Source organism: Crassostrea angulata, chromosome 10 (assembly GCF_025612915.1).
Source record: "Crassostrea angulata isolate pt1a10 chromosome 10, ASM2561291v2, whole genome shotgun sequence".
NCBI classification, from domain to species: Eukaryota; Metazoa; Mollusca; class Bivalvia; order Ostreida; family Ostreidae; genus Magallana; species Magallana angulata.
In genome coordinates, this window is record NC_069120.1 from 5,558,151 (window position 1) to 5,570,237 (window position 12,087).

Consider the following 12,087-nt stretch of genomic DNA (forward strand, 5'->3'; position numbering starts at 1 on the left):
ATTTGCATAAAAAATCATAATGTAAAAACAACAATGGCGGAGATGCGATTTGTGCAGACGGTTTAATGTTTGTACTCGGATAAATAAGACTTTTTGTATTACGCCATGGAACTGGCTAAGTCAGTGTTTGGCTCAAGAAATCCGGATGGATATAGCAGTAAAGCTACAACTGGTTTGTTGCATTTTGGCTTTATTTTCTTTGCATTGTATTGGAAGCTGAGCGAAACATGGCGAACATATGCCACATAAGCAATGTTTACTTCGGCCCACTTGAAAAGTAGTTAGGAGACTTTTGCTAACGTAACGTTGATTTGATATTCGTTGCTCCACAATTCAGCTACAGTCCATAGAAGGAAAATTTTGCTGGGAGAGTTGGGGGGGGGGGGTTATATATGTTGGGTTTTTTTAACTTTGTATGGATTTAAATTTGGTTAAAATTTGATGTGTCCTGTCAAGGACGTATATACTAGTATATACGTCCCTGGTCCTGTAAGTTACATGTGGATATGATTGAATCGATTCTCTTTAATATCAAATGTGCAATTCAGTAAATACCACATATGTGTGACAGTCAGACTGGATCTTTCGAAGAAATTTCAGTTGGTAGAGCACCTGACTAGAGATTTAAGGAGCCCTGATTCAAATTCTGGTCTGATCCTTCATTATTTCTTGCATCCTGATTTGGTCCTTTGACCAACCCCTTGAACTGAAGGTTAACTTGCGCCAGGGAAAGTACTTTGGCTGTTGATCTATGAGAGCAAGGAAGACTAGGGTAGACGACTGTATGTATACTATAGGTTTATTTATTGGAAAGGAATGTGATGGTCACATTGCTGGTGCCAGTAAGTTCAGTTACTAGAGTTCCTGATGTTAGAATTGTGGGTACAGATACAAATCCCAGTTAAGTCCATCAGTAGTTTCCCCATCCCGTTACATGTGGATAGATGCTGAAGCACTTGACCAGATATGTATGACATGATTCAAGTAAAGGCATTTTTAAAGTCAGTTATTTAATTTATGCATTATCTTTACATTTGCAGTTGAGACATTGTCAGAAGATGAAGACGACTTGGTGGCTGGACACGTAGAAAACGTCAGTGTCTCCACTGGTCAGTACGCAAGTTCATCTGACTTTGTTCCCACCCCTGGGGGGCCATTCTCAGCATTGACTCCATCTATGTGGCCAGAAGATATACTAGCAAAGTTAGGAAATCCAGTGAGTCAAAATTAAAAGCTCTGAAGTCAGTTGTATCTGATTTTGTTATACCTGTAAAGCATTCAAAACTGTTGCAGAAAAGTTTAAATTTATTGAATACACTATAAAATGAAACATCACATCAAATACATAAAGTATGTGCACTGCCTTATTAAATCTTGTATATGTAATGTTTACTTTATGTTTGTTTTCTATAATTACGTGTAGTATTTTGTGCATTCAATAGCCAGAAGATCCCAATGGCCAGCTTGATTACAGATATGATGAGTTTGGATTTAAAGTAGAGGAGGAAGGTGTGTAATATTTTGTGGAGTTGTAAGAACACCTTTAAAACTGCTGATGAAAGTCAAACATTAATCTAACCGTATGGAAAATAAAATTATTGTGTAAAATTTAAATAGCATATTAGGGTAGATTTATTTTTTCCTCAGACGGTGGTAATTACAAACACTTCTGCTAAACATGTGATGACTATTGTAGATGGTCCTGAAGAGAATTCAAGTAAACTTCTGAGTACTCCTTTTGTGGAAGACCCTCAGCATCGCTTGAAGTGGACAGCATACTTAGAGTTCACACATAACAATGAAGTGGGGGATTTGACATGGGACAAGGTACATGTTTTATTATGACTGCAATGAAATGCTGTATTTGTACAGTAAACAAGTCTAGGCCCTATTCAGTCACACTGAATGATTCCTGTTTCATTTTTGTTTAGGTTGAACCCAGACTGCCCAGATCTGAGAAGTTGCGAGGGATGGTGAAGCAGGGGATTCCCCATTCCCTCCGCCCACACATCTGGATGAGGCTATCAGGAGGAATGGAGAAGAAACTCAAGTCTGACCTGACTTACAAAGACATCGTCAAGGCCAGCTCTAATGACCTACTTATGACATCAAAACAGATTGAGAAGGTACCATATAAATACATGTATATGTATTGATTTTTAGAATTGCCTTGAATTACAGTACTTATTATACATGAATGTGTTATAGTATATGATTGACATGTTTATATATGGTTTTCCATGTATCAGGTACATGTATTAGGAAATGTGTAAACGATAGAATTTCTCATGAACATCGCAAATGTACATTATTAGATATGAAAATTATGGATGTGCTCCCCTTGATTTCTAGGACCTACTAAGAACAATGCCAAGCAATGCTTGCTTCTGTAATATCCATGGAACTGGGGTTCCGAGGCTTAGGAGGATACTGAGGGGTCTGGCCTGGCTGTATCCAGACATCGGCTACTGTCAGGGCACTGGAGTAGTATGTTTATTAGACCACAAGTTCATTGATGGTTAAATGAAATTTTACTGGAATTAAACAGGAATATTTTATATACAGACTATGATTGTCTGTAATTTGACATCTAATGGACTTAGTGGATAGCAATCTAAATAGCTTTCTTCAATAATACTGTAATAACGGTATTTGTGGTAGAAGAGCGACACTTCTATGTTGTTCTGTAACACTGCTGTGTTGTTCTGTAACATTGTCATGTTGTTCTGTAACACTGCTGTGTTGTTCTGTAACACCGCTATGTTGTACTGTAACACCACTGTTATTCTGTGTAGATTGCGGGCTCCCTGCTGCTGTTTATGGAGGAGGAGGACACGTTCTGGATGATGTGTGCCATCATTGAGGACCTACTGCCGGCCTCTTACTACTCCAGTACTTTGATTGGGATTCAGGTCAGAAACACTAATCACCACTCAGTGACTTAGTAAGGGAAACTGAATCATAATTTGTGGTGTATTAACAAACAAAACACATTTTAATGAATGTCTTTTGTCCAAGTAGGCGGATCAGAGGGTGATGAGGCAGTTGATAATAAGCTACTTACCAGACATAGACCTTGTGCTGAAGGAACATGATATAGGTTAGTGTGGAGATATTCTATGCAGAGACAGTGTGTTTTCATGTGTTGCATGTTACAACACCTTAGTAGGGAAAGAAAATGCTCACTGAAAAGACGGTTATATTTTATGTACTTGTATGTATGTAGGGAATGTGGAAAAAGTACTAGCACAGATAGTACGTGTTCATGTTACTTTTGTAAGCATTTATTCCATTTCAGCAAGTTAAGAAATTGAAAATGCCAAGTTATGAATTTAAATAGAAAGGGAAAAGAACTGGAATAGAATCTAAAATATTTGTGTGATTATTTTTTTTAATAATTTTAAAAGATTACAAAAATGGAAGCTTATATTGTAAAGAAAAAAAGTTGAAATTTGTTAAATTAAATCAAACATGTATTTCATGTACTAGTTTAATAAAATTTATGAAGCTTATTTAGAATAATATATAAGTTTTTCCCAATTTGACATGAATAATTCTTCTCATTAACAAATACCCAGGGCAATAAATAACTGTATATGTTTGGATGCAAACTTCTATATTCTACCTGTGTTGACTGCTTGCATGATAACCAATGGTCCAATGCTAGCTAACACTGACAGCTGTAGCCCCATGCATGTCATTACAGAGCTCTCCCTGATCAGCCTGCACTGGTTCCTCACTATATTCGCCAGTGTGGTTCACATGAAGGTGCTCCTCAGGATCTGGGATCTATTTTTCTATGAGGGTTCCACCGTCCTCTTCCAAATCACAATGGGCATGCTTAAGATGAAGGTTTGTCAGGCTGTTCACACTTGTCTTACAAACAGCTGTGAAATTCATTATAACATGTCAATTAACCAGAAAGTATACCTTGTTCTTGTGTTGCTTTAATGTCTTTATATACACAGACATGTATTATACTCTGAGTGTGAATTGTTAATCATCTTCATGTATGCAATAACATAGTGTGTTTTACCCAGCTGATCTATGATAAATTTTTCCTCTGTTATTGTTTTGCTGATGTAACAAGTGATATGATTTTGATAAATGCTGGCCTAATATCCATATTATGTAAAGTAATGTACTTACTGTTTGTATGATAGGAAGAAGAGTTGCGTACCCTTGACAACTCAGCTCAGATCTTTAATTCCCTGTCAGATGTGCCAGGTGATGTTCAGGATGTAGAGGAACTAATTGAGGTACTTAAATCATCATTTTCAACATCATAAAACAGTGTAATTTTACTGAAGAATTTCACGATCCCATATTTCAATAAAGCACATCCAAACAAGCCAAAACAGTAGTGTTGACAGCCTTGTTTGTGTTGTAGGTCTCATACCGAGTGGCTGGCTCGCTCACAGATATGGTGATAGAATCTCAGAGAAGGAAACACTTAGCCTACTTAATGGCAGACCAAGGTGCAATAGTTAACCCAGACTCAGCAAAGAACCTGCCCAAACAGGTATGGTTTTGTAGTATCTCTCTCTGAGATTGGTTAAGCTTGTTTTTAACATGCATGATATGACATTTTGATCAATCTCTTTCAGCAATTAAACAAAAGGCATTTGAAAAGATCCCGCTCCTTAGTGTCAACTTTACTTTGGGGAGAGATGGAAGAAGATGACTTTGGTAAAGCTAAAAATATACGCCAAACAGAAATTCTTGTGGACCTGAGGGAGGCCATATTGAAAATAGCCCGCCATTTCCAGTCCCTGGACCCCAAGAATAATAAAGTGGTAATTAATTATTGTTGAAAAGTTCTTTTTTTTAAATTCTTTATGCATTTGTAAGCGGAAATATGAACAGGTTTTTTCCAAGTTTTTAAACTATCAGTGTTGTATGTAAAGTACGAACTATGAACTTGCATGTACATTGTATTATATTTAGAATATTTGTTCAACTTTTCCCCCTGTTTGATTACCTATTTTGAATCCCTGTTTAATAATTTCTTTCAGATATTAACAGCAGACTATGCAATGGAAAGTCATGCCAGGGATCTAGAGAACTATCTAAATGTGGCAAGGAACAAGAGGAGGAGAGCGAAGGCATTGCTCGACTTCGAGAGGCATGATGATGATGAGTTAGGCTTCAGAAAGAATGACATCATTACAGTGAGTATTCATACAGAAAACAAAACTGATGGTACATACAGGAGACCAGGTTACAAATGGTGCACAATCGAATTGTTTTAATTTAATCTATTCTTTGGAAATTCCTTATAAAAATAATTTCAGGATTGATGTGAACAATCAAACACTCTTTTCTTCCAAAAATATGATGTTCTTTTGACTTCTTCCTCAGATCATATCTCAGAAGGATGAGCACTGTTGGGTGGGGGAGCTGAATGGGTTGAGAGGCTGGTTCCCTGCCAAGTTTGTGGAGTTGCTGGATGAAAGAAGTAAGCACTACAGCTCTGCTGGAGACGACAGTGTCACAGAGACGATTACAGACCTGGTCAGGGGAACGTAAGTCTTACATACATACACAAATATACACACAGCCTCACCCATCAGTATACACTCAGACCATTACAGACCTGGTCAGAGGAACGTAAGTCTTATATATACACAAATATACACACAGCCTCACCCATCAGTATACACTCAGACCATTACAGACCTGGTCAGAGGGATCTAATTCTTATAGACATACACAAATATACAGTCAGCCTCACCCATCAGTATACACTCAGACCCTTACAGACCTGGTCCGAGGGATGTAATTCTTATATACGTACACAAATATACAGTCAGCCTCACCCATCAGTATACACTCGGGCCATTACAGACCTGGTCAGAGGGATGTAATTCTTATAGACATACACAAATATACAAACAGCCTCACCCATCAGTATACAGCTTAGATGTTTAAAGTCTTATAGACTTGGGGTTCATCCAGCAAACATACAAGTTCACCTGTCAGTACATACATGTAGCATTCGCACAAGCATACTGTTTTGCTGTCTATGCACATCATAACTACAAACAGATACAGCACAACTTGATTATAAAGTTGTTATCTGCTGTCAATGAATTTGATAAAACAATGGTTTAATTTATGTACATGTAGCAGGTTCGTCTCTTGTCAACTCAACATTGGCTTTATTTCAGATTATGTCCAGCATTGAAGGCTGTGTTTGAGCATGGGTTGAAGAGGTCATCTATTCTAGGGACCCCCTGTCATCCTTGGTTGTTTTTAGAGGAGGTTTGTTATTTCTAATGTTTCTCCTTTATCTTTAGCCAAGGCTGTTACAAAAAAAATCTCGTCAGTTTGGTATAATGAGAGATGTAATGTCTTATGTTTACCATATTTTGTTGAAGAAACTGTAATTATTCAGTACTAATTGTTACTATCTGAAGGAGAAAATAAATGTCCTTGCTATGATTTGGCAAAATGTTGTCTTTGTAGGCAGCAACCAAGGAAGTGGAGAAGGACTTCCAGTCTGTGTACTCCAGACTAGTGTTGTGTAAAACCTACAGGTAAGGCTTTGTAATGGTCATATACAGGAATAAGTGCACAGCTCTCTCAGAAGTCACCTAGCAGCACATGTAGCAATTATATGGCAACTCAGTTCAGAGGGGAAATGTGTATTGAGATTTATTGATCTAATTGTAACTGATAAACATTCTGTATAATCTTGCCATCTAATCTATGTACTCTAAGCAATGTTTAAGTAATGATTATACTATTTAGGGTACAACCTTAGATTTATGAACCAAATCTATTATAAACTTTTATTTTAGACTTGATGAAGATGGCAAAGTACTTACACCAGAAGAGATTTTATACAGGGTATGTTATAAAAAGGCAAAACATGTATAAAAAAAAAAAATAATAACAATCTGTGTACGCACTACTTTCATGGATTTTAGGTACTTTAAAGTTCAACGTGCTTGATTTTATTGTGTTTTTTCTGATTTTAGGCTGTCCATGCTGTAAATGTGTCACATGATGCTTGCCATGCTCAGATGGATGTCAAGTTCCGGTCACTCATTTGTTGTGGCCTTAAGTAAGTACGGTCCTTGATATGTCCTCTTTGGTGAAAGCTAGTTTATACATGCTGTTCATAGGAAGCTACAGTTAGTCTTCTGTTTCGAGGAAGGGAGGGCATATTGCTTTGCTGCTGTCTGTCGGTCGGTTGGTCGATCCACCAACAGTTTCCGTTCATTTTCTTTGCAGAGGATGCATATATATATTGAAATAAAATTTGGTATACAGATTTATCACAAGAATATCTAGAAAAGTTAAATTGTGGGTACGATGGAGCAATTTTTGACAGTTATGTCTCATGGACTTAAAAAAATCCCAATTATTAGCAGTTTCCATTCATTTTCTTCTCAGATGTTTCCAAGGGAGGGGGCATAAGTGTTTCACAAACATCAATTGTTCTATTCAAGATGTTGTTTGGCATCTTTGTCATTGTATTTTTGGATTAAAGTGGAGACTGTTATTTTATGACTGGATTGCTGTAAAATTGTCAGGCGACACAGAAACATTAACATTTAGTATTCTTTCATGTTGGTATTTTGCTGTAAACCCTGTTCTCCTCTTTCCCCCTTGTATATTTTTATTTATGAAATTTTTTAGTTTAAGCACAATGAATTTAAGTAATTGTATAAGTGGCTGTTTATTTGCAGTGAGCAGGTACTACATCTGTGGCTGGAGACTCTGTGTTCTGGTCTGGACATCGTAGAGAAGTGGTATCACCCCTGGTCATTCATGCGTAGTCCAGGCTGGGTACAAATCAAATGTGAACTAAGGTAAGTCTGTGATCCTCTTTATGTAGTCACCCCCTGCTTCTGTGCATGAGCTGTTGTTTATGTGTATCCCCATGTTGTTTGTAAACAGATAGATGTGAATGCATGCTTTGAAAGTTAAGTGGGCCTTCTGTTTTGTAAGAAAAATGTAGCTGTAACTTGCTGTGTCAATTTTATTTTATACCTAGATATTTTTCATAGTAACAATTTTTTCACAAACCTGAGAGTTTGCCCCAATAGAGTGTTTGGCTCTACGACTCTGATCATCTCTGACCTGATGTAATGTGGTTTATTGCAGGCTTCTGTCAGAGTTTGCTTTCAATCTGTCCATGGATTGGGAACTACCAATCAAGAAAAAGAAATCTCCATCTTACTCGATCACAAAATCTGTTCAAGACATTCTCGTCAAACATCACCTTTTTAGTTGGGAAATCTAATGTTCAAAGACTTTACGCATTCATAATCAAGTAGTTTTCATTCTTTATTTACAAGATTTAAATTAATTGTTTTGTGCAATGAAACTAATGCTCCCTGCCCCCATTACTAGCAAAACTACTACCGGTATTAAAATATTTATTATTTTGGTTATGAATTCCAATTATTTATTGCATAATTGCACTTGTTTTCATAAATTTTCAATTTTTGTACTAATTTTTTATTGTATTCTATAAGTGTTCACCTTGTCAAGTACATGTATACAGATATTTTGTATGTTAACAAACCACTGATAGGACAGTGATATCACGCATTGATAGCAATGTCACAATCTCAGGTGTGGCACACCTATACATATTACCTGTAGGGACAATTTATTGTCAACTTTCAATAACTAGCAAACCCTCAGCTATTCACCCATCAATCATGTGAATGAGGAACACTCATACAGAGCTCCCCCATATCTAGATAAAGATATCATTGGTATCATATACTGCTGTACAAATAATTAGAACAAATGCATGCTGAGTGGTGATGGAGCGATACCTATAGTAGTGCACATATGAAAAGGGGAAGGTGTTACAACCAAAACATATCATTTCTTGGAAAAATTGTCATCCTGATATTGTATCCCTTTCTGCAGAGTTTTGTCTCAATTGGCTTTCAACTTGTCGATGGACTGGGAAGTACCAAAAAGAAGCATGCCACAAAATGTCCAGGTCAAAAAAGGTGTCCGCGATATGCTGATTAGGCATCACCTGTTCAGCTGGGAGATATAAGTAAAATACATGTCACTGTAGATAATGATGGTTGAGGGACTTACTGATACATATTATCATATTGTAATGTAACACATAACAGCATTAGCAGGTTAGATAAGGTCAAATTATACTTGTGTAGAGAAACACCTAGCAGGTCTGGAATTGTTTCCACAGCAATATTACATTATTAGCTCTTGTAGAACATTCTCCATACTCATTGATGCATAATGAAGTTGTTTATTATTAGACTGAGAAAAATTGAGGCTGAATTCCAAATACATGGTTTATGTGCTATGGAATACTTTATTTTAGCAAAATATGAAATCCATTATTTGAATGTTCACTTGTTGATATTATTTTGTTTTACAGTCATTTAAACAAAACTCCTTATGTTGTCCAAAATTTTAAGATAATGTCAGATGAATATTCCATATTTCATTCTTTTCTATGATTTTCTGTGTTAAATTAACTATTGTTTTAAACTGACCTTTTTCATTGGACTTATTTCCTATTGACTGTGTCATGTGGAGGTATTTCCTTCAATACATGTAAACTATTTACTGGTATATGTTTGGAGATTTTCATCTGACATTGATCTCTTTAAAGAAATCCACTTCTTTCTATGTTGTCATTCTTTTTTGTTTGAAACATATTATGTTACAAAATTTTATTTATTTTAAAGTCTGTTTTTTTTTATACAATATTTGTTGATTTCAATTATTAAATAGTTATACAATAGGATGTTGTCATGTGTTGTTCTTTAGTGGACAAAACTTTTTTTTTCTGATTTATGAATCTCTACCAGTAAACAGAAAGAAATACCATAAACTCTATGATAATTTGCCTGTTCATAAAATTCTGAAATGAAATTAAATGTACTTAGAATTTAGGTAAATTGATATTGCTGCTGCAATATTTTTCAGGCTTTTATCCCAGTTTTCATTCAAGCTCTCGAGAGACTGGGAAATCCCTCAACAGACTAAAGAGTCCTACAAGCCTTTAAAGGAAGGAGTCAAGGATATGTTAGTTAAACATCATCTGTTCAGTTGGGATCTTTAATTCCATCAGTTAGAATCTGTTAGACAAAGGTGTAGGAAGGGATGTTTTCATTTGTTTGGTTCAGAATTCACATATATTTAACTTTCTTACATTCTGTTACCTTGTAAGTTGTGATATTGTTATCTTAACTTTAGTTTCTGTGTTTAGTTAATTTGCAGATTTATTAATGTGAATTTACTGATAATTGAAATCAAGTTAATAATGTGGCTTAGTTACTTTTTCAAAGGAGACTAAAATACAATCACGTTTGTTTCCACTATGTTTGATTTATAAAGATTTTTGTTGTGCTTAGTTTGTTTAGGAGTCCACTATGATTTGTTAAAGAAGATGATAACTGTGAATCAATGAAATGGAAGTCGCCTTTGATTGCTTAGTGTGGAAGTCCATTGTGATTGGTTAGTTTGAAAGTCCATTATGATTGGTTAGTTTGGAAGTCCATTATGATTGGTTAAGTGGAAGTCGACTATGATTGGCTAGTTTTGAAGTCCACCTCTCTTGGTTAATGCCGGAGTTTTCTGTGATTGGTTAGAACTGAAATCCAATCTTCTTGGTGGTTGATGTCATAGTTGGATTAATTGTAAGTTTAGTGGAATTTGTTTCCAGTTCAGATCTTTTAAAAAGATGTTAAGTTTTAGAGGTTCCATAAATGAGTCGTATTCTTTTCATCTTAAATGTCCTTCTTCTTACCCCCAGCAATTTACATGTATATGTAATCACAGCCTTGGTATAGTGTGTGTTGCTCTCTGTGTCCCTGTGTACTGCCCTTCCCTCCATGGACACTCAAGGTTGTGAGTTTATTATTCAGTACAAAGAGGGATATTGACTCCAGGTTAACGGATCTACAACAGAGTTGAAGGCTTCTCAACAGCTATGGGTTATATGTCTGTGATATGTGATAAATACGTTTACAGATTTATTTCTGTAACTCTAGTTGATTATTGCACCCCTCAAAACTACTTTATTATATTTATGAAATACTTCATGAAATTATTTAATAATTATGCTCTTCGTAAAGATCAGTGGACAATCATTACCCCACATATATGTTTTGACGTGCAATAAAATATAACCTACTGTTATCTAAGTGTTCTCTTTAATCACACAATGATGTTAGCACACAAGGCGGTGTTATCACGTTGTAACTGATAAAATCTAAAGGAAGGGAAATTATCCTTTTTCTTTAGTTTACTGGGTCATTAATTTATTATCAAGCATGCTTGCGCGTGTTATGACAATTCAGTCAGTATTCCGTGTCGTGCTCTGACCACGAGCTGACGTTGGTAGGGCGTACGGTGTGGAATGTGGTGCACGTATTAGAGGATGTACGGTAAGTGAGCGGCCTCGTTATGGCCTTGTAACGCTGTCCTCGGTCACGGGTGACGTACGTTATTAGGGATGTCACATTGGGATCGGAAGGTGCACCCATTGCATTGGAGCGGCCTTGCTGATAAATGATAATCTACAATCACCGATTAAACATGACAAACAGTGTCAACAACCCGCGAGTGTGCATTCAATTCATACCGAGAGAAGGATGGGGATGATGACAGAGTACTTGCTTTGAAGAAAATGACGTAATTACGTCCAAAATTTATAAAGTAATAAGTCGTGGCGGAATGTGCGTAGCTTTATTCTCTTATTACTATTTTGATCATCGTACTCACATCGTATATAGATTAATAAAAAATTACACCCAATTACAATTTACAGTAAACATGCATACTTAGTATTTTCATGGGCCATTATTTTTCTATTCTTGTGAAACAATGGTTGGAAGTGAAGAACTTTTTATGTAATAAAATGGTAGATCTTTCAATTGACAAGAGTTTAATAATAGTTATACTTAAACTTGTGTAAGTTGCCAAAAGTTTTATGTTAACAATTTGTATAATTGGTTAATTTTAATTCTGGTAGTCATAACGATCTATAGAAGGCAATGTTACTATTGCTCAAAATTACGAACGTAAGTTTTTAGTTCATCTAAGACGAAAGCTGATACAATTGGGGGGTGGAGC

The 12,087-nt window shown here is 36.0% G+C and overlaps 1 protein-coding gene across 3 annotated transcripts; it reads left to right on the top strand.

The window, feature by feature from the left end:
* On the top strand, positions 1-11,151 carry LOC128166390 (small G protein signaling modulator 3 homolog). 3 transcript variants are annotated; one of them, XM_052831518.1, is made up of 20 exons: positions 1-172; positions 1,041-1,216; positions 1,443-1,509; positions 1,697-1,827; positions 1,932-2,126; positions 2,353-2,487; positions 2,796-2,912; positions 3,022-3,100; positions 3,707-3,852; positions 4,164-4,259; positions 4,391-4,522; positions 4,608-4,796; positions 5,016-5,171; positions 5,362-5,525; positions 6,171-6,264; positions 6,469-6,539; positions 6,804-6,852; positions 6,984-7,069; positions 7,698-7,820; positions 9,937-11,151. In XM_052831518.1, the coding sequence occupies exons 1-20, from the start codon at positions 106-108 to the stop codon at positions 10,070-10,072; spliced, it is 2,409 nt and encodes an 802-aa protein (XP_052687478.1). In that variant the 5' UTR covers positions 1-105; the 3' UTR covers positions 10,073-11,151. The 3 variants fall into 3 exon arrangements, with proteins under 3 accessions (XP_052687478.1, XP_052687477.1, XP_052687479.1); XM_052831517.1 differs by lacking the exon at positions 9,937-11,151 and adding an exon at positions 8,116-9,038; XM_052831519.1 differs by lacking the exon at positions 9,937-11,151 and adding an exon at positions 8,896-9,751 and having other exon boundaries at positions 2-172.
* The last annotated feature ends 936 nt before the right edge of the window (positions 11,152-12,087 follow it).